The sequence below is a fragment of the Sus scrofa genome, chromosome 2 (genome assembly GCF_000003025.6).
Source record: "Sus scrofa isolate TJ Tabasco breed Duroc chromosome 2, Sscrofa11.1, whole genome shotgun sequence".
In the NCBI taxonomy this organism is placed as follows: Eukaryota; Metazoa; Chordata; class Mammalia; order Artiodactyla; family Suidae; genus Sus; species Sus scrofa.
Window position 1 is genome coordinate 130,050,328 of NC_010444.4, and position 23,341 is coordinate 130,073,668.

A 23,341-nucleotide genomic window follows, 5' to 3' on the forward strand; every position below is an offset into this window, starting at 1 on the left:
CCTAAGATATTAAAACTTGATAGAACCAATCTCTTTAAATAGGCTGATTAACTTAATTGATGATAACCGAAAAACTATCAAAGGCAGAACTCAAATATTATGAATCAATTCACTGATTACATGTAAAGTGTGTTGAGATTCTTATATACCTTTTTGGGGTTTAAGTCTTTTGTTTTTCTCAAACGAAGCATCTTTGGCTAAGATAATTATTCTCTTCTATCCAAAAAAAAAAAAAAAGAACTCTAATTTTAAACAGGTATTATTAAATTCCTCTGAAATAGACTTCATGCAGATGTATTTGTTAAAACATCCTTTTATTGACTGTGCACAGTTATTAACAATTCACATTTCACTTTATCTACCAAGTGGAAGAACATTTATTCTTTCATTAAAAAGTTAAGCCCTTAGGGTAGCAGCAGGGACACAGAGCCTTCTTCTATAAATGGCTCCAGCCAGTGAATGTGAAATGCTTCCATATTAATACAAAAGAGAGAAATAAAGAAAACAAGTGGATTTCTCCTGCCCTCCATCATCCCCTCCCTGCCAAATGCTCTCTCATTTTATAAAATGCCAACAGGTAAACAGTTCCCATATTGGTACTTCGATTCATCAGAAGAGGAAGATCACCATTTATTTGGTACCACTGATGGCAGAACATCCTTTGAGCTGCATGAAAGTGACAAAAGGACTATGAGGCCACAGGGAAATGCCTTCCTGACAGAGCGGGTAGAAAATCACGAGGGCGTTCATCAGCCTTCGGCACCTTGCTGCTCAAGTTTCTGGAGCTGTTTTTCAAGTTTTGAGATGTTCACTCGATGCATCATCAGAAACTGGCCATTCAAATGAAAGACAGGGATGTCAAATTTGTACCTTTCATACCAAGCAGAGTTTTCTGGAAGTGTGATGTCCACCTCCTGTAAAATAAACTAAAACAGAGACAGACTAGCACTCTAAACCTCAAGGAACATGGAACAATGAAACGACTGCAGGGACAAACCGATCCCCAGACTGGTTCTAACGCTGCGAGGTTTTTGTTATTGTTGTTTGTTTATTTGAGGTGCGAAGTTATCCAACGACTGATTTCCACAACCTGACTGATTTCATTATATTCCCGAATTCCCAACTTTGCTGCTTTTCTGTTACACCTGTTACGTTCAGCATCCAGGAACTCAGTTTCCAATGAAATAAACTATGTCCCAACTTCTCAGGGAAGTTGCCTGAGAATCAAAACAGACGTATTTTGGCTAGAAGAATGGGAAAGGTGTCATGGTTTGCTACAGGAAAACACTTCCGTAGAAACGACAAAATGAGAAAAAAGGAATAGGGATGAAGGCTTAAAGAAAGCATGAATGCTGCACCTGCCAGTTAACTTTGACTCCTTTTAAGAGTCAGAGTGAGAAAACCAGTACTGCTCAGAGAAAAACACTTAAGTGTAATGAGTTTTATGGAAATCAGCACCAAAATCTCTCTGAAGAACAGAAAAAATTTACATGAAAAATCATTCAATCTCTTTTCCTAAAGAAAGGATCCAGGCAGATACTTTATACCATGTACACTATCTATTCCACATACAGAAAGCCACAGTGTATTATATTACCCTGTTTTTATAAGGCTCCAGTACTTCCTTGGCTTCATCACAAAGGGGGCATGGATCCTACAGGAGGAAAAAAGTCATCAAACCCAAAGAATGGCATTGAGCCTGACAAAACCCACAAAGAGCAGATTATATTTACTTTAAAGGACTGTTTTCTCCCAGGTTAATTACACTGTTTTATTTCCAAAGCAAAATACTGTCACAGAATCTTATAAAATAGCTAGTATTTCATGCTAAAAGGGCTTTCAACATTTTTAGTTGTGTTTTGACTTTCTTGAAAAATAAATCTAATAAATTTTGATGTTTACATTTGTTACACAGGCACATATGCATATACACACACACACACAAAAATACATTTAGGGAGTTCCCATCATGGTGCAGCGGAAACGAATCCGACTAGGAACCATGAGGTTGTGGGTTCGATCCCTGGCCTCGCTCAGTGGGTGAAGGATATGTTGCCATGAGGTGTGGTTTAGGTCACAGATGTGGCTTGGATCCAGCGTTGCTGTGGCTGTGGTGTAGGCCAGCAGCTGTAGCTCTGATTCGATCCCTAGCCTGGGAACTTCCATACGCTGGGAGTGTAGCCCTAAGAAGACAAAAGACAAAAAAAAAAAAAAAAAAAAAAAAAAAAAAACCCAAAAATTTAGATGCTTACTTTTTTTGTTACTGGCTTCATCTAATTGCTATCTGAGATTATTTTTCAATTATCTGTAGTCCTAGGGTTTTGTCCTTCCTAGGTCAGAAGCACCTTCCTGGTCTGGCTGGCATCACCAGAATGGCTAAAAGTCTGTTTTGAGTGAGAAACACTGAGCTTTGCCAGCCTGTTTTTCTTCATCAGTCCATAGTAATAAAACGCATTGATATGGAGTTAGATAGTGATTGCCCATCTTTAAAAAGGGAAAAATCCCTGTAGTTGGGGTGATGATTTACCAACTCTTTAATGTTTTGACTCTTTTCTCATTACAAGTGTCAGCAATAGGTTTCCCAGATGAATTCACCACCTTAGGAGCAAGCAAGTTTTACTGTCTACTGCTGTTTGCAACTTAACCATCTAGAGAAGTCAGCTGAGAATGCTTTGAATCGCTGGAATATTTTTAAGGCTTCTCAGGCCTTGACACAATAAACAGGGCCTACTGTAAGTTCTCCTGTAAGAGCTCAAAATAGATTCAACATTACTGATACTTACCTAAATCTGCTTTTTTACATGATAGGAAAAGATGAGTTGTTATGGAGGACCTTTTTCCAGTTTAACTCACCTTATTTTGAAATAAGGATGCAGATTATCAAAAGACAGATTTCCTTCAGAAAGGTCTTCCTGGCTCTATTGTCCTATTTGAGAATTGAGCTCATTATGTTATTACTAGCATTATCAATGAACAGTCTGTTTATGGATAGTCTGTGATGTTTTAAGATAACCATGTTGAAATTTTCTGAGAAAGCTTCAAAAAGTTAAGAGAAGACGTTAAGGAGTTCCTCTAGTGGCTCAGCAGCAACAAAACTGACTAGTATCCATGAGGACATGGGTTCGATCCCTGGCCTCGCTCAGTGGGTTAAGGACCTGGTGTTGCCGTGAGCTGTGGTATAGTTCACAGATTTGGCTTGGATCTGGCATTGCTGTGGCTGTTCATAGGCCGGCAGCTACAGCTCATATTGGACCCCTAGCCTTCGAACTTCCATATGCTCTGGGTGCAGCCCTAAAAAGACCAAAAAAAAAAAAAAAAAAAAAAAAAAAAAAAAAGAAAAAAGAAAGAAAAGAAAACAAGAAGACCTTAAAAGCAAAACAGAACCAGCAAAACTGCAGAAGTACCAAATTTGGTACCATTTGCCTTTATAATAGAAAACTTTAATAAACCTAGGATCAGGTTTTTTATTTTCTAAAAAGCCTGGGGAATATGGACGTCTGGGCAAATTATCATGTGCGTATGTATTTTTATGAGGAAAGGTTCATCGGATTTTAAAAAAATCAATAAGCTGAAAAATGACAAGACCTCAAGGTCTGGAATATTTGTACATCCTCGTCTAGAATTTTCCACGGTACCGATACAGCACTTATTTACTCCATCCCTGAACTGCAGTGCACATTTGTTAGTTCGGCTCTCCACCAGCCACTCCCCTTTCTTGTAGGAAGAATGCTGTGATTTTGCCTCACTGGAACTGCTCTCAGCAGGTGGCTGACTCCGTGTCCCTGAACAACAAGGTGCAACACCTGACTTATGCCGAGGCATCCAGCACATCCTATCCCTTTGACTAGAATTGGCCCAGGGATCAGCCAATCAGAGCCAATGGATAGGATGAGGCTTTTGCTGCAGTATTGGTTGATACCTGAAATGTGAGATCTGGGGCTTGGGAGTACTGTAGTTATCCATCTGAAAACCCAGAGTGAGCACTGATTTAATCCAGAGAATGTGGAGCTCAAGAGACTGGTAACATGCTTAAGTTTTCAGAATCAAGCTACTCCTAAAACCAGACTCATAAAATCCCTTTTATGTTTAAGCTTCTCTGGGAAGTATTTTCTTTTTATAACTGAAAGAGACCTGACACTGTACTTTTTCTTTCAGAGGATTGTGAACCCCTGGAGGTGAGAGTAATATCTTATTATATGTCTAATGATACAAATGAAGGGGTCAGTACAAATCTTAAGGTGAATGGAAGATTAGTGTTTGTGTGTGTGTGTGTGTGTGTGTGTGTGTGTGTGTGTGTGTATTTGGCAAATGTTTTTGGCTAACTTGGCTATTGTTCAAACTAAAAAATCATGCAGAATAGTTAGGTTGAGTGATCACCATTAGCTTGAAGGATTATTTTATTTTTGTGGTTAATTTTCACATGCATTTCATCATAGATAGACACAGATGATGAAACATTTTTGTTCTATAATTTCCAATAGTGCTATATATATTAATGATGCTGAAAAATAGTTTTACTATTCTCAATAAGAAATTAATTTTTAAAAGACTTAAACTTTGTTATTAGGTAAGTGTCAGATATATTCAAATTGCTAAAATGCCTGAAATCTGAAAAAAATCTTTTAAACAAGAGACCTTTTTTGTTTGAACGGCAGTGTTATTCCCTAAATTTAATTCTACTACCTCGTTCTTTATTTCTTTTTTTTTATTATAAATCACACAAAGTAATTATTAACTAGCAAAAAGAAATCAGTAATGTTTGTATTATAAAGTTTAGAGGAAAAAGCTCTTAAAAAGTTTAAGTTAGGAGTTCCCATCGTGGCTCAGTGGTTAACGAATCCGACTAGGAACCATGAGGTTGCAGATTTGATCCCTGGCCTTGCTCAGCGGATTAAGGATCCAGCGTTGCCGTGAGCTGTGGTGTAGGTCGCAGACTCGGCTGAGATCCCGTGTTGCTGTGGCTCTGGCGTAGGCCGGCAGCTGCAGCTCCTATTAGACCCCTAGCCTGGGAACCTCCGTATGCCTCGGGAGCGGCCCAAGAAATGGCAAAAAGACAAAAAAAAAAGTTTAAATTAGCTTTATGGCTTAAAACTAGTGTTAAGGTGGAGTTCCTCATGTGGTGCAGTGGGTTAAGGATCCAGCATTGCTGTAGCTGCAGCATAGGGTGGCTCAGATTTGATCCCTGGCCAGGAACTTCCATGTGCCCTGGGTGCAGCCAAAAAACCCCAAACAGCAGACAAAAACAACAACAAATTAGTGTTAGGGATAAGAAAATAAGTACAGAAACCTTCATTATTTGTGGATTCTATATTTGCAAATTCATCTATTGGCTAAAACTTATTTGTAATTCCAGAATCAATACTCAACTTTTTTGCAGCCATTCATGGATATCAGGTGCATAGAGCAGTGAAAAATTTGAGTTGCTCGAATGCACATTCTGAGATGGGTCAAGACGGTGCCTGGCCTTCTTGTTCCAGCTGTCATATTGTTAACAAGTGTCCTTTTCATGATCTATTTAGTGCCACACTTTCTGTGTTTTTGTGCTTTCTGTTAGTGATTTTGGCCATTTAAAATGGCCCAAGCATAGTGCTGAAGTGGTGTTCAATGTTTCTAAACACAAGAAGGCTGCGACGTGCCTTATGGAGAAAGTATTGTGTTAAATAAGCTTTGTTCAGGCATGAATTTACAATGCTGTTGCCCTGAGTTCAGTGTTGTGAATCAACAACGTATATTAAATAAGGTCCCTTTAAACAGAGCACACATAAAACAAGATTATGTATTGATCAATTGACAAAAATGTGACCAGAAGCTCATAGGAATCTAATCCTATATTTCCCTTAGGAGCAGTAGTTCAGTACTTCTAATTCAGTGTTTGTGGTGACTTTATAGAACACGATTAATCACAAAAAACAAGAACTGACTATATTTCTTTTTTGTTTTCTTTTTTTGCTTAGGGCTGTACCCGCAGCATATGGAGGTTCCCAGGCTAGGGGTCGAATCAGAGCTACAGCTGTCGGCCTCTGTCACAGCCACAGCAACATGGGATCCAAGCCTTATCTGTGACCTACATCACAGCTCATGGCAATGCCGGATCCTTAACCCACTGAGTGAGGTCAGGGATTGAACCTGCATCCTCATGGCTACTAGTCAGGCTCATTACCACTGAGCCACAATGGGAACTCCAGAATTGACTATATTTCTAAGTGATAAAATAGTTCTTTTCTCCCAATGTAGGGGGCAGATGACTATTAACCATTAATTTACCCTCTGGTAATTGTGAGACATTGAGGTATCTGGGTAGGATAAGAGTTACTGCTATTGTAACTGGAACTGAAAAATTGAGGAGCAGGTCTGAAGAAAGTTTATACCATTGCTTTCCTTTCAATATTTTCTCCCTTAAATGTACAACTTTCTACACCCAACATTTTAATACTTTGTATTTTTAAAGTAGTAATTTTACTTTTTACTCTGTACCTTTGTGAATAAGGTCAGCACAGGCAGAGCAGTCTTAGAAGCAGAGAGATTTCTCCGGAGGAGTTGAAAGGAGTATTGGGCAAGTTGCATGCTCTTTCCTTGAAACCAGAGCATCTTAATTCTGCCAAAAGAAAAACAGACAAGTAAACTTATGTGCCCTAGACTTTGCTTCTTATAATAAGAATACTAAGCTGCAAGTCTGATGGAATTTGGAGACCTCAGAATTGCTTCTTGGAGTCAAGGAGTGACAGGGAGGCTCATATGTTTGGCAAGTCTCCGTGATGCCTTAACATTCTCTGTGTTCTAAATAAAACAGACTTTCGAATGGGAAGAAAGTCCAAATGTATGTATTAGCTGTGTTTCTGATTACATAGTTTCTATAAGCAAATTGCATGGGTTTGTTAATTAGAATAGAAACTTAAATTTCACCTGTAGATTTCTGCCAACATCCTGATGGTTGCCTAATATGTGGAGGTTTCCTGAGATGGTTTATATTTGCAGAGATAGCTTATCTCATTGGCAAACATTCAACAATGCCCAGCTACCTTCACAGTAAAGGAAACACTAAGTCCCCAGCACAAGTCCCCAGCTGAAGGTTCAGGCTATTACTTACAAGATCTCTACCCCTCTGCTGCCAGAGATGGGGAAACACAAAGCTTTACTCAGAGGAACTTACAAAGGAGAATTAGGCTGTGTTTGCTTGTCAGAAACAAAAATATGCTCAACTCCTTAAGTATTTTAAAAGGAGATTGCCATCATTTTTGAAAACATTCACAAATGTACTAGTGTTTCTAGTGGAGATGTTCCAATAAGAACAGCTTGGTAATAGCAGTATGTCAAACATGAGGCTTTGAAGCTCCCCTATCCTGCTACTTTGCTCGACATAAGACACACTACTTATTCCTAATTTTTGTACTGAACCTCCAGCTTTGTCCTTTAAACTGCAGATATGATAATTTCACTTTTAAAACACATATGCACTGTTGACTTTATCACTTACCAATATTCCCAGCATGAACTCATTCCTGGGATCTTCATTTCTTTTTTTTTTCATTATTAATTGCATGTTTTCTTTTTTTATTTATTTTATTTTCCCACTGTACAGCAAGGGGATCAAGTTATCCTTACATGTATACATTACATTTACATTTTTCCCCCCACCCTTTGTTCTGTTGCAACCTGAGTATCTAGACATAGTTCTCAATGCTACTCAGCAGGATCTCCTTATAAATCTATTCTAAGTTGTGTCTGATAAGCCCAAGCTCCCGATCCCTCCCACTCCCTCCCCCTCCCATCAGGCAGCCACAAGTCTCTTCTCCAAGTCCATGATTTTCTTTTCTGAGGAGATGTTCATTTGTGCTGGATATTAGATTCCAGTTATAAGTGATATCATATGGTATTTGTCTTTGTCTTTCTGGCTCATTTCACTCAGTATGAGATTCTCTAGTTCCATCCATGTTGCTGCAAATGGCATTATGTCCTTCTTTTTTATGGCTGAGTAGTATTCCATTGTGTATATATACCACATCTTCCGAATCCAATCCTCTGTTGATGGACATTTGGGTTGTTTCCATGTCCTGGCTATTGTGAATAGGGCTGCAATGAACATGCGGGTGCATGTGTCTCTTTTAAGTAGAGTTTTGTCCGGATATATGCCCAAGAGTGGGATTGCGGGGTCATATGGAAGTTCTATGTATAGAATTCTAAGGTATGTCCAAACTGTTCTCCATAGTGGCTGTACCAGTTTACATTCCCACCAACAGTGCAGGAGGGTTCCCTTTTCTCCACAGCCCCTCCAGCACTTGTTATTTGTGGATTTATTAATGATGGCCATTCTGACTGGTGTGAGGTGGTATCTCATGGTAGTTTTGATTTGCATTTCTCTTATAATCAGCGATGTTGAGCATTTTTTCATGTGTTTGCTGGCCATCTGTATATCTTCCTTGAAGAAATGTCTATTCAGGTCTTTTGCCCATTTTTCCATTGGTTGATTGGCTTTTTTGCTGTTGGGTTGTATAAGTTGCTTGTATATTCTAGAGATTAAGCCCTTGTCGGTTGCATCATTTGAAACTATTTTCTCCCATTCTGAAAGTTGTCTTTTTATTTGCTTTTTGGTTTCCTTTGTTGTGCAAAAGCTTTTCAGTTTGATTAAGTCCCATGGGTTTATTTTTGCTCTAATTTCTATTGCTTTGGGAGACTGACCTGAGAAAGTAGTCATGATGTTGATGTCAGAGAGTGTTTTGCCTGTGTTTTCTTCTAGGAGTTTGATGGTGTCCTGTCGTATATTTAAGTCTTTCAGCCATTTTGAGTTTATTTTTGTGCATGGTGTGAGGTTGTGTTCTAGTTTCATTGCTTTGCATGCAGCTGTCCAGGTTTCCCAGCAATGCTGCTTCATTTCTTAACTTCTTTGCATTCTTTCTCTCCAGATTCATCTATCAGTTTTCCCTCCCTTATTTTGGCAAGTTGCAGCAGAAAGATTCTCTTTCCCTTCCTTGAATACCCACAGACCATTTCTTCACCAGGACTTCTGCACTTGCTGTCTTTACATGAAAAGCTCTTAAGTAGCTTCTTATTTGGAATGGGCTCGCGTGACCTCCTTAGAGATGCCTTAGTGACTACCTTACCAATGCTGGCCAGTCCACCACTCTTCTTCCTCATCTCGTGCAACAGTTTTCTTTTATCCTTCACTATCTAAAATTATTTCTTTACCTATACACCTCTACCCTAACGTGAGTTCCACAGGAGCAGCTAGCTGTTCACCCCGATATTCCCAAGCAGCTACAATTAACCTGGTACATAGCAGGTGTTCAAATGTTAGAAGTATTGGAGTGAGCCTTTCTCTTCATCTTTAGTCTCACCTCTAACCCTGATCATACACTCAAAATGCACAGCAGTCACTACTTAGGCAGATCTCTTTTATAACTAAAGGTCACTGCTCTTCAGGGTGCCCACGAAATGCTGCAGCTGGTCCCAATCCCACTGCCACCACCTTGAATCTCCTCCTGCTTTGCTCCACAGAGTATGACTATATTAATTTTATACTAATCTCTACTGGTGACTAGGCTTCTCAGTATAAGATTAGCTTTAAACTCATTTCAAACAGCATGATATGACTTTAGAGAAAAGCACTAAACCCATATCAAACTAGAGCAAAGAAGACAAGACAAAAGGATTGGATTCTGATCTGTGAAAACAGTAATCTTTCCTTCTCTCTTAAACCCTTAGTCTTTACTTCTCCCTCAATCTTCCTGCTAACTAAATGGTCCTGATAATGTATAAAAAAGGGATGCAATGAGAATTTTGCAAGACCCAGCGTTATTCTAAAGTGGAAAGTGAATCCAAACAATTTCACAGTATGTTGTGCTACTCTTAACTTAATGTTAAACCCTGGTATATACATTTTCCATAATTCATCAGAATCAGCACTCCATAGGTGAATGTGGTTGGAGATAACAGCTTTTAAACGTGGCTCTGTCCACAAAGGATATAAATGAGGGGGGCGGAAAGCAGAATGCTAACTATGTTTACACTAGGTAGAAATTTCTGCAGTGTTGGTTTTGGGAAGGCCTTATGCCAACAGTGGCACACCCTCCTAGGGTATGAGGTTAAATAAGTTAGGCCAAATGCAGGAGAAAGAAAAATTTTACAAATCAGTTTTGTGAGAGTAAAGGCAGAAGGACAGCCCTTGGAAATGAGAAGGATCAGGGCATCTAAGGCAGTGACCTAAGATTAAACCAGGACAGTGAACTGCAGCTATGTGCTTTTGGTGGAGGGATTTAAGATTTATTAATGTCTGGCTGGTAAGGAAAGGAAACCTTATTGCTTTTACCTTGCTGAGTTGAGGCTGAGGTGTTAAGGCTTTTGTTAAAAAAAAAAAAAAAAATCACACTCACAGTGGAAACCTGCTTCCGTATTTCCAACATGACAAAACACAGCATGTGGTCTTAGTTGCACCCAAGACAAATAAAACCTGTCATAGTAAACAGAGTTGCTGTTTATTCCAGATTTGCCAGAATATTTGTTCAGCCAACCCAGAAAGCTAAGTAAAGTCTTCAGAGATGCCACAACCATTCTGTTTAAAACGAGTTCTCTTTTCCATGTTGGTCTCCATTCTCCTGTTTTAAATATGTATTTAGTCACTTAAACATGGCCCATTTGTTTACTGAGAACATTAGCATCATGCAGTTTTACTACCTAAATATTTTCCAAATGCCCTAAGGCACATGCATTTTACCACATTGTTAAATTAATTGATTTCCTTATAAGCACTGTATTAGAGTCTGATATGAAAAAAAAAAAAAAAAAGCCCCCTGTACCTCTTTGATGCAGAAATAAGATACTAAGGCTAAAGTTCTGAACACTGGAGTTCACTTAGTTCTAGAAATTAAAAGTAAAATGAAAAATGATACACTCCAATGGAATTCTATAATATTTTTCATAGAATATTTTATTAAGTCTGTAAACCCTAACACCATCGCTGTGAATGTCACATTCACCTAATCATGCCTTCTTGAAGTAAAATCTTAATATGGGCTACTCTGTCAATGTGACATTTTCATTAGTTCTATTATTTTTGAACAGTACCTTAGCACTATCAAAAATATTCTGAAAGGCGGTCTCTGCCTGTTAGCTCATGACTGTGGGAAGACAACACCTTTTTGATTATGTCATTGAATTTAGTCATGGAGTATGTGTCCTTACTAGACACGCAGACACAATTTTATCCTTTGTATTTTGTTAGATGCCTCTGTGATATGAACAAAAAGAGATGTGTTCATAATATCAAAGAAGCACGATTGGGTCACCTTCATCATAGACCAAAAAAAAAAAAAAAGCAGCATAAGACTGGATTTAGAGTGTGCCTAAAACAAATTCCCCAGCCTAACGATAACCATGGTGACTCCTGCTGTTTCAAGTCCACTGCTGCTCACGGGCACAGATCCCCCTGAAGGAAAAAGGGAATGCTGACTTTTTAACAAAACTGAGGCTGAGTTCAGCAGCCTTTATGGCAGAATCAAATACAACATGGGGGAGGGCTGATTGGACCAATTCAGCCCTCCTTGAAGCATGAGAAGGAAGATAACTTTATAGCATTTTCCCTGCGAAGCAGCGAAGGACATAGCATTAGAGCAACTGATTACAGGACAGAGAGGAGACTTTATTAAGGATTATTCATTTCTTGCATGAGGAGCTGCCCAGACTGTGGCTGCACATCACTTACGTGGGGCTCCTGGATTCTTCAGTCGCTGTGTGCATCTGATTAGAAGGGAAACAACATTGTTCTCGCTCGAGCAGAGAAACTGACCTTCACTGGCCAGAATTCCTATTTGTACAAAGAATCCTTTCGCACACCCAATCTCCAAGCTCACGTGATCCTGCAGCAGCAAGCTGCAGTGTTGTTAGTTCCTGTGCAAAATCAAAAAGTCTGTATAAGCTCAGGTACCATCTCCATTATTAACAGGTAATGGTGGAGCTTCTTCACAAGAGTATAATGTAAATGTAATGCTGAGCTGACATTAACCAAACACTGTTACTGCAGCTCTTGCCGAACCTGTGTTCTAGAAAGAGAGGCTCAGGGCTTCTGTTCAGTCATTTGTTCCATGTGAGATGTTAAGTGCTCCATTTCACATTCATTACCATCTACGTATAATAATCCTATTTTTACCCAGTGACTAGAAACACACACACATCCCTCTACTGGGAGCAAAACCCATTACTGTAGATTACTGAAAGTTTATGTAATGAAGTGAGGTTGCTCTTAGGAGACTTATCTGGGTCACTGGCTCTACCTAATTCAGGGAAACAGGGACAAATGATGCCACCCCAGCGGTCTTATGTGCTTTTGGCCAGACGGCTGTGTCCAAACCTCCATTTTTCCCAAACAAGTGGGAGCCTAATTTGGAATCTTAGGTGCAGGTGTGGGGCCAGGAGTGACAAAGAGGCAGCATATAGGGGCACAGCCAAAGCTGCAAATTGAGCAGACATATAGAGGTGTCACTTCCAAGGGGCTAATAAGCAGGATTAGTATGAGGCTGTAGAACAGAAACAGAGGGTAGGGGGTAGAAGGCAATCCTGGGTGGGGCCCTCACTCCACATGTGGGTGGCATCTCAGGTGTTCTTCCAGCACCTTACCCCAGTAGTCAGGGTCCTGGCCAGGGAACCTGCCAAGAAGGTAGTGCTAACTCAGACATGATGTTGCAACAAAGATCCCCAGCTTACCACCCACCTGTGGGCCCACTTGTCCTTGGCCTCATGCTCAGACTCATTCTTTTTTTTTTTTTTAAGTAACATTATATTAGTTTCAGGTGTAAAATATAATGATTTGATATTTGTATACACTGTGAAATGATCAGCAAAGGGCTGTGCATTAGGAGTGCAACAAGCATAATAGATGTACTGTGGTGGATTCAGGAGGAGGGAGTTAAATTCTTCATTGAAACATTACCAATAGAGGAGGGATCACAGCAGGTAATTTAAGTGTTATAAGAGAAAGGAAGAGTTCCCTTGCCTGAGATTGGAAGTGGTTTCATGAATGAAGGATCCCAAATGATGGAGGCTTTGGATACGTAGAAGAAGGGGAAGCATTCTGACGCCAGGGTTAGACACAAAGGCGTGAGGTAGGAATGCTGTAGCCTGTTGGATGGGAGCCACTGAAGAGTTTTAAATGAGCCATATGATGAAACCAGTATTTTGGGAGATTGGTATGGCAGCAATGAGCAGGATGAACTGTAGATGAAAGGAGAAAGGAGGTGGGAACGAGTTCAGTTATGACAGTCTAGATGTGGGATGAGAGTCATTCATTTATTCCTTCAACAATTATCTGCTGTTCTTGTATTAGATACTCTTATAGGTGCTGGGTTCACTGGTGAACAGGAAAGCCAGGAGGTGCATATTCTAGGGATGTTAAAGAGACTCTTTTGGAGTTCCCGTCGTGGCTCAGTGGTCAACAAATCCAACTAGGAACCATGAGGTTGTGGGTTCGATCCCTGGCCTTGCTCAGGGGGTTAAGGATTTGGCATTGCCGTGAGCTGTGGTGTAGGTCGCAGACGTGGCTTGGATTCTGCATCGCTGTGGCTCTGGCATAGGCCAGTGGCTACAGCTCCGATTGGACCCCTAGCCTGTCAACCTCCACATGCCTCGGGAGCGGCCCAAGCAATGGCAAAAAGACAAAAAAAAAAAAGGAGACTTTTATGTCAGACATATCAGAGACTGGTAAGCAGAGGGGAGGGTATAAAACGGGGCGATGTGATGGTGACTAGGCAGGTCCCTTAAATAAGGTGCTCTGAGCAGGTTGTTGTTTTTGCTGAGACTGAAGGATGAGAAGGTGCACAGATCTGAAGGAAGAGAATTTTGGGGAGATGGAAGAGATATTGCAAAGATTCTAGGGTGAGGAAAACCTTAACTTAGGGGAAGAGAGACAAAAGACTGTGTGGATAAAGTATCGTCAACAAGGGAAAGAGTGAGTGGCAGGAGATAGGTCAGTGGGGGTTAGATCACTTAAAGCCTCACGGGTTATGTTAAGGAATTGAGGTTCTATTTTAAGCACAGTTTTAGAGGAGGGAAGTGATGTGATCTCATATACATTTTATTTTATTTTTTGCTATTTTAGGGCCGCACCCAAGGCATATGGAGGTTCCCAGGCTAGAGGGGTTGAATTTGAGCTCTAGCCGCCGGCCTACACCACAGCCACAGCAATGCCAGATCTGAGCCGTATTTGCGACCTAAACTACAGCCCTAGGCGACGCCAGATCCTTAACCCACTGAGCGAGGCCAGGCATCGAACCTGCATCCTCATGGATCCTAGTTGTCTCCATTAACCGCAGAGCCACGAAGGGAATTCCTCATATATATTTTAAAAAGATGACTTTAGCACTGTGTGAAGAATGTATTTTGGGGGGCAAGAGTGGAAGCAGGGACCCAGTCAGGTGACAAAGGAAGGCAGTTTGGATAGGACTTGCCAATGAATTGGATATGAGGAATTAAAAATGACGGTAAAGACAATCCCAGTTTTGGTCATTTACTGAAAAGAGGAAAGCTGAAGCAGAAATGGACTGAGGGATGTATGGGACCGGGGCTCAGTTAGGGACAAGCTGGAGCGCAAGTAGAGAGCAGCATGTACAAGTCTGGGAGTCAGGAGAGAAACCAGGACTAAAGATAAAAATCTGAGGCTCCATCAGCTGACGGGCTGCATTTACAGCTCCTGGAATAGATGAGGCCATGTAAGTAGCAGAGAAAAAGAAGAGAGCCCAGGACAGATCTCTGAGGCAGTCCAACATCAGAAGTTGGGTAGAGAGAGGAGCCAGCAAAGGAGGCAGAAAGAAAGGTTGATGAGGTAGGAGGAAAACAGAAAAGTGGGTCATCATGAAAGCCAACAGGAGAAAGTGTTTCCAGAAAGAGGGGAGTGGCCTATTGTTAGAGTGATGAAGGCTTGGACTAGAAAAGGGACAGGAGAAGAAACTACCACAAGTCAGATGAGATATGTCCGATGTTCCTCGAAAGGAGTGACATTTCCCACCAATGCCTGCTGCCAAAGTGAACTACCTGGTCTGATTCTTGCCGAGTTACATATATTAAGTAGAAGATATTTCTGATGAGGATGGAGGCAGTGACTTGGGGGAGAAGAGTAAAGGCAAAAGTTGGCTGGGTGTCTTAGAGATAATAAATGCAAAAATCATTGTATAAATTATAAAGCAGAATAGAGAAGACTTAACTATTTATTACAAAATAACACCAAAAGTAAGGTATTGTTATTAATAGAAAATGACAACGATTCTGTTGACTGAACTGTGCTTTTACTGGCCCCAAAAGGAAGATTTAAACTCTAGATGTAACAGTCTCAGAAATAGGGAACTGCAAAATTAAAACGTATTTCAATCAGAAAAAGTTGAAAATTTCAGGCTGTGAACATTACTTAAATAGGAATTCCTAAGACCAGGGTATCACTGATGAAAGACCCAACACGATTATCTTCTACTAAGACTGAATCTATAGACCAGCAGATACCTAGGCACTAGGTATTGGCTTCGCTTGCTTGGTCTTCACACAATTACAGAACAGGGCCCTGAAATTTCATTTGCAAGGGGTTGAGGTTTCCCCTTGATGAGTGTTGAACAAAGGCCACTTCCTTTCCAGCTACCCCTTCCCGACGCCTGCCTTTATATTTTCAAAGAAGGTAAAATTTAGTACCACTATTATTTTACCAATGGTATCCTCAATCTAACCCTTGAATTGCCTAGACAATGGTAAAGTTATATTTCATTAATAATCTTTTAAAGACAAAACTCACTTCAGAGTATTTTTGAATAAACTGTCTAGGGAAGTCAGAGTATATTTGAATGAACTTAGGTCCCACTAATTTGTCAGTCAGGGAAATTAAGTACAAATGGAGTGATTCTTCATCAAGAGCTTTAAAGTTACTGTTTCTTATAGCCTTCCCATTAGAATTCAGCATGTTTGAATTTCCAGGTGCATTTCTGTGTGAGGATTTCATCAATAAAAAACCCAAAGACAGGCAACTCCACCATCTTGTTCTCTGATGTTGGGCAATCCCTCATCTCTTTAAGTCTTAGCTTCATCAACTGTAAAAGCGGAAATACAACCCCCTGTCCTGTTCTCTCATTTTACGGAGACCAGGAGGAACTGCATCCACAGGTTTTGAGTATCAAGGGGAAATCTCCTGCAGAAGAAATGCCATGGCCATAGCTCATGACATCCCAAGGCCCCAAAGGCTTGGAAGTAGTTACCTGTAGGAGTCTAAAATGCTAGGCCCTTTAAAGAGGACCAGAATTCACACAGAGATCTGGGCAGAAGTGTAAAGGAGCTTGCTCATCGCAAACTCACTTTTCTAACTCCTGGATCATAACTGGGGAGCCTTGGCATCAGAGAAGACCTGGCAGGGAGGTGGGGGGAGGTGAAATCAGAGTGGTTAGGCCCTGATCTTGCATCTCTTTGAGTATCTGCAATGGAAGGTGCCTCCAAAAAGGAAGAATAACGTATTCTTCTTCTTACTGATAGACACATGTAAAAAAATGACTTTAAATGAAAGCCCCTATAGCTGGCTGACAAACGTGAAGTAGAAGGGAGGGGGAATTTTCAGTGTAAGCAAGATTTTGTCTTAGGCTCTTTGGACATTAGCAGTCACACTTTCCAGACTGTTGCTCAGAGGAGTCTACTTGGTAATGGGGTTGCTTTCCAGAAAAACATACAGCTGAAAAAAATAAAACGAAGATGCTAATCAACAGAATACAGTATACTTGCTCTAGCACCCAGGAGCACAAAGGGTATTCCGGACTAATTGTTAACCCAATGGGACTTACACACAGTGTACCCCTTCCTTCATCCTCCACCCTGAAGATACTGACTCAGCATCTGGCCTGGAGCAAGAGGCATATTCTGAATTCAGAGTGTGCAAGAGTATTCGCTACAATTACGACATAATGGCTGCAAAGCTGTTCCTGAAAGCCAAGAAAACCTGAATAATGTGGTTGGGTTATATCATACATGGGGGCTTAATAGAGTTTAAAAACCAATTGGAAAATTCCCTCATTCCATAATGATAGCATTAAGATGAGGGCAAAATCATTCTGGTTCAAGGGATGAGAACAAAGTGCATGTGGAATTATGCAGACTCCTTTCCACATTATCCTTCTTAACCAAAATGACCCATTCCCTTTGAAGGTAAATCTGATACTTAATACCGACCCAGAAAGAAGGCAATTTCATTAAAACATCTTAGTCTTATTGTACCCAGCTAGTAATGCCATTTTCCTTGCTATTTAAAAAGCACACAATTTCATTTCCAGAAACAACTGTCTGTGATTTAAAATCTATCTATCCAGGCAATATCTTCCATTTGTCACTAATACTCCACCATTTCACATTCATCGTGCCAAAGAGGTAAAGTTATCCACATGGCCACACAAGACCTCAAAGATGTTTCATTCACTTTTAGCCATTTTGTAGCCACTGACTCTGGAACATCTGAAATGTTAAATCCAGCCTTTCTTTGCACTCATAACACCAATACCTGAATGTTAGGAACTGGGTACTCTTGAGGTCAGGCCCCAGCAACCCTCAATTACATGAGATTCTGCAATTCTCGGAATCCTCTTTCATTATTTAACAGCTGTCATTAATAGAAATCTCAATATTTTGGAACTGGGTTTCAAGGGACTTTGGAGATTTCCTTGCTTGACGGATAAACTATTTCACCAAAGCCTTTTGTACTACATTTTAACAAATATTTTCTCTTTGAGCAATGCTTATTTTTATTCATAATGAGACCAACACAGAATTCTCAGAACTACAAGTTTCCAAGTTCAACCCCCCCTTTTTTTCCCCAAAAAAGTCTCAAAAGGCTTTTATTCATTAATCTTAAGAGAATACCAAATAATAGATTCCGCATTTTGTTTAAGCTTTAATTTAAGGATGGAGAGAATGAGAAAAGTCTCAGCTTTGGATGGCAGAATTCTTTTATTATAAGAATGAAGTTCTGCTCTCTAAATCTAAGAAGGTACAGATTTACTTCATTTTTGAACTTGGAGAAACAGAGCTGAATTTAGATCTCTGTTTTTTTTTTTTTTTTCCCCAGGCTTATGTCCTAAGCTGCTTCAGCTGACTGAATTTCTATTAAATAACAGTATCCTTTTTCTCAGCTGACTGCAAGAACCACATGTTTTAAGAAATAAAGAGTTACAAAAATCAAATAATTTAGTCTTATGCCCTTCCCCCTGACTAAACTAGAAGCCACTTGCTGATTATTTCATGATTAATACAAAAAAGTACAGGCACAATGAGAGGAAGCTCATCTGTTTCCAGTAGTAACATTTTGGTTTCTGCTGGAATCCCACTGGCAACAGAAGGAAGCAGCATATACCACATGCCTCCCCTATTACAATACAAAAAGCTGTCAACTTTGAACACTTCTGAAATGTTAGCCAAATATAAGAGATGAAGGCAGCTTTCTTTTAGTACTATTTGAGTAACCTAGCCTTAAAATAGTGAACTAACTTAAATCCTTTATCCTTAAGGTACGACCCACCCAGGTTATTAGTGGCCTAGGTAAGCTAATAATTTGGTATCTCTTCAAGTGAATGCTTTTCAGATATTTGCTCCACAGGTGTTTGGGTGAGGAGTTGAGCATGGCAGGCCTGGAGGGAGAGTGGAGATAGGGCTGGTGGAGCCTTTCAGTTTGCAAAGTCCATTCAGTATAACAAAGACGCTGCAACTGACCAGGCTAGATGTCTTTGGAAGCCAGTTTGGTGACCATCTGTAGATTCTCAAATATGCCCTTCCCTACTCCAAGGTTTTATCAAAGCATTAGTAACTGTAGCCTTTATAACTACATCTGGTAGCCCCTCTAAAGGTTACTGTTTTATATTCTTTTCTCTACTTTGTGCATTCTCAGTGATGCTTTCATACTCCTTATAGATCCAGCTTTCCTTCAGAGATGCTGTCTTTTCATTGCTCCACTATGTTCTGAGTGTTTATAATGTGCTAGCATCTTGCCAGCTATTAGAAATATAAAAGTGATTAAGCTACTTTCCTGCCCTTAAGGAACTCACACCTTGGGTAGGAGCAAGATTTATAAACAAATAGTATAACATCACAGTGATGAAGCCTATAGCAGTAAAATGGTTGTTACTAGATATTACTGGCAAGATGCGCTGAAATCCTTGAAGATTTTCCTTTTTTAAAATAGAAGGTATTGGCTTTCGCCTCTATCTCTGGAAATCTTATCTTGGGTAAGGATTGGAATAAAAAGAGAGTAATGTTTTCATGCCTCCAGTTCCCTTTGGCTGTAACCCAGATGGGGAGGTAGGGTTGTGGGATCAGATCGATGTGAAACTTAGCCAAAACCTTTCACTTTGCATATTCTTCCTCAAATAATTTTGTTTTTCCACCTTGCTATGTGATACAAGGGGAAGGATGCAGGAAGCTCACCTAGTTCCTGCTACCTGTGTAGCTGCACATCCCTGGATCCAGATGGTTTCTCTCCTTCCAGATAATTGCAAACAAGATTAAAACTGTGTGCAGGAACTACTCCAGCTGGCTTTTGGCTTTCTCTGATGTACACCCCCTCGACTAAAGCTGTGGCAAAATTAGATTTTAAAATAAGGAACATAAAAAACCGTACTACTTGTACCAGATCACTGCAAGGTCCAGCTTCATGTGAAACCTCGAGCCTTGGCATTAGAGTAACTGAATGCATCATCCAGCTGGAGTATGCACATGTTATGAAATACAGAAACCTTAATAATAAAAAAATAACTTATTGTGAAGGTTTACCTTACCTCTGCCTTGCCTTTGTGTACTTAAGAGTATGATAGAACCAGGCATCTGGAATAAAATAGAAATACAGTCCAATAAGTTCCCAAGTTGGAAAATCCTCACTTCTATTACCTTACCTGCCATCAATCCATCTAAAGAAAACCACAGAGCCACAATTTCCTCTGGTGAAGGAGACAAAAAAATATTGATCCTTCCTTGGCAGGCAGCTACTACTGACCACAATAAGCATGAAGAGGGAAACTCTGGAGAGTCTGCCTGTCTAAAACACCACCCCACCAACCTTAATTTTCCCAAAAGGATCTTCCTGATTCCAGGCAATTCTTCAACAGAACAGGGCCCAGGTTATTGGGCTTCGACATTCTACTGGGTCATGATGAGTTCTGCCTTACCGTAATCACGCAGTATTTCCAGGGTACACCTGTTTCCCAAGCCTTTTAAATCTCAGTGTACACAGCTCCACATATTAGCAGAGAGCTTCATAAGCATTTTCATAGAGTATTCCTGAGATAATTAGTAAATGAGAAGACTGCAGCCTTTAATAGCCACCTGATCTTTCACAGTGTCACGCACACCGAGACATGGCTCTAGTGACTGCTTAACCAAGGCAATGTGTAGTAACAAGAACCCTGCTTATATTGGGAAATGTGGTAGAAAGTGTGGGGTCATAATAGATCCTAGATACTTGCCCTGTCCTGGAGAAGGTGAATATCTTGGGGTGGAGCTGGACCATACCTGTGGACTTTTTTAAGCACTCTAAAATATTAAGTACTATATAAAACATTTTTTTATTTTTTATTATGGTATAGCTGATTTATAGTGTTGAGTCATTTTCTGCTGTACAGCACAGTAACCCAGTCATACACATATATATATTTTTCTTATAGTCTCTTCCGTCATGTTCTATCCCAAGAGACTGGATACAGTAGGACCTCATTGCTTATCCATTCTAAGTGTAATAGTTTGCATTATCCTTTAGAATGGATAAAACACTTTTTTTTAAAAAAAGAATAAAGATCAGCCTGGCAAAACCCTCCTTGTTGTTCTTGAACAAAACAGCCTCAGAGGAGTTCCAATTATGGCTCAGCAGTAACGAATCTGACTAGTACCCAAGAGGACATGTGTTCGATCCCAGGCCTCGCTCAGTAAGTTAAGGATCCAGCCTTGCTGTGTGTGAGCTGTGGCATAGGTCGCAGAAGAGGCTTGGATCTGGCATTGATGTGGCTGTGGTGTAGGCCGGCAGCTGCAGCTCTAATTGGACCCCTAGCCTGGGAACTTCCATATGCCATGGGTGCAGCCCTAAAAAGCCAAATAAATAACTAAATAATCAAAAAAAGCCTCAGAAACAGACAGTTGCCTATTCATGTTAGTAACAGTTTAATTGGGACTTTGGTAACTCTGGACTTATTAAAAAATTGTTTGATTTATATTTGTCAGGGGTAACTGACAAGGCTAAGTATTTATGGAGAACTGTACAGGCTCTGCTTTGTCCTCTCATTGTTTAGCACCCAGAGGGCTGCTCTTGCCCAATAAAGGCAGAGAGGAGGTCCAGACAGCCCCAGGACTCACAGGGTTTCCCCACCGCACTAATGATTAAATTTTTTCATCCTCAATTAAAGGTCAACATGGTTGCTCAAAAATATTTAAAAAGGCAGTCATCTCAGCCAATCGAAATTATAATGCCGCTTCACGGAGCTCGACGAAATCCGAAAGAGGCTATCTGTGAATCAGGAAAGAAGCTTGAAGTTGTGATGTTTTCTGCTTTCTCTTAAAAAGCTGCTTTTCCCCCTACTCGTTTTTTTTGTTCAGTTCCCAGAGCGCCATGGCGCGCGAGCACACACACGCTTATAATTTGCCCCCGGAGGTTCACGGATTTATGGCTCCCGGTTTAATTAAATTTCCTGTAATGACAATTGAAATCCGCAGCGTGCGGCACGGCGCAGGGCTCCTGTCCCCCACTCTCCAGCCGGCGTGTCTGCTCCGGGCGGGGAGCCGCGAGCGCCCACCTGCCGGCGCCGGACCACCGCCACCCACCTGCGTCTCCGCCGCCCTTGTCGCCGCTTCCGCCCGGCGCCCGGCACTTCCGTCCCAGCCGCCCGGCGCCCGCCCCGCGCCCGCACTTCCGCCCCGGCCGAGGTCCCTCCGGCTGGTCGCCCTGGGACTCGGGTCCGCGCTGATCGCACCTCTGAAGGGTGGTCGCGCCTCGGCTGTCATGTGTGAAAAGAGAGACAGAAATCGAGCCCACGCTGTTTACAAAAGAAAAAAGCCCACGAAAAAGTGACCCGGCGTATTTGGGAACCATTTAGTAGGGAGTGTTGCATATGAGAACCAACTTTTCGAGAAGGTGCCGTGCAGGCCCTTTTAAGCCCTCCCCGCATTCATTCATTCATTCATTCATGGATTTATGTTTTACTGTCTTCCTCCTTTGGGTTCCAGATGATCTAGGTGAAGGGGAATGCGATGATGAACGAAACTGGCAGCTGTACCCTCCCTAAACTTAAAAGGCGTGTAGCTCAGTCAAACGCTTGGAAACTGTTCTTTACATAGGTCATGGGTTGAGTGTTGTTTAAAAGGAAGCGATATTAACCTATGGAAAAATATGAGTGTGCTCTAGCCGAAGAGGTACCTTTGAGGCTGGGCTGTGTAGGGCCAGGTCGGGCGGGGTCTGAGATCTTCAGGTCTAGGGAAGGGCGGGACTGGAGCGTGGGCAGTGCCCCACAATTATGACTAGCATGGCTGAGGCCTTGAGGGAGTGGAGAGGAAAGAGGTGGAAACAGGCTGGAGAGAGTAGGCAGAGGCCAGGCCCTGCAGAGCTTTTCAGGCGTGTGCCAAGGGCAGCTGGAGAAGTTTTTGTTTTAATCCGTTTTTGCTTGTAGGCGGAGGTGAGTTGAACTGATTGCCTTTCCATTCGGAGAAGGTCCCTCAGCTTTGGGCAGGAGATGTGAAGAGGATGGAGTAGATGAGAGCAGAGTCCAAGCAGGGAAGGCAGGAGGTGGCCGTGTCCTGGAGGGGTGAGGTGTGGTGACCTGAATGGTGTTACTGTAAATAGTGTGAAAAACAGAGATAATAATAAGAGACTAATACTTAGTGACGGCTCGCCATCACCTTTACACTCAACTTGTTTAATCCTGAGAACAATCCTGTTAAGTATTATTACTACCACTTTACAGATGAAGAAATAGAGGCTTAGTAACTTGCCCTAGTTCTCAGAGCTCGAAAATGGCAGAGTTGAGATTCCATCTCATGCTCCCCCGTGTTGATATCTATGAGCTTACCACTGTGCACTCCCTAGCTGCTCAGTGACTTAAGGGGAGATACAAAGCATATCAAGGTCAGGAATGAAACCCCTAAACAAACTACACTGGTTGTGTGATAACTTTAGAGGACATGTCTAGAAGGTAGTTTTCAAATTCTTTATCACTGCAGCATATGCTGATAACAAAAGGGGATTTCGTGACTGTCAGCAGACTGCCTATGATTATTTTTGAATGGATACACTTTGATAAGGCCTAATCTTTCTGAAGAAAATAAAAAAAGTCAGCTGACAAGGCATACTCCACCTAACAGTTGCTGATGTATT

At 41.1% G+C, this 23,341-nt stretch overlaps 1 protein-coding gene across 6 annotated transcripts; it reads right to left on the reverse strand.

Moving 5' to 3' along the window:
- Positions 296-21,857, reverse strand: C2H5orf63 (chromosome 2 C5orf63 homolog). Of its 6 annotated transcripts, XM_013995072.2 has the most exons (7): positions 21,796-21,847; positions 19,767-19,812; positions 11,696-11,880; positions 10,368-10,444; positions 6,475-6,595; positions 1,598-1,654; positions 296-926 (listed from the first exon to the last, which is right to left on the reverse strand). In XM_013995072.2, the coding sequence occupies exons 5-7, from the start codon at positions 6,586-6,588 to the stop codon at positions 750-752; spliced, it is 348 nt and encodes a 115-aa protein (XP_013850526.1). In that variant the 5' UTR covers positions 6,589-6,595; positions 10,368-10,444; positions 11,696-11,880; positions 19,767-19,812; positions 21,796-21,847; the 3' UTR covers positions 296-749. The 6 variants fall into 6 exon arrangements, with proteins under 6 accessions (XP_013850526.1, XP_005661665.1, XP_005661664.1 ...); XM_005661608.3 differs by lacking the exon at positions 10,368-10,444 and having other exon boundaries at positions 296-830; positions 21,796-21,848; XM_005661607.3 differs by lacking the exon at positions 10,368-10,444 and having other exon boundaries at positions 296-914; positions 21,796-21,848.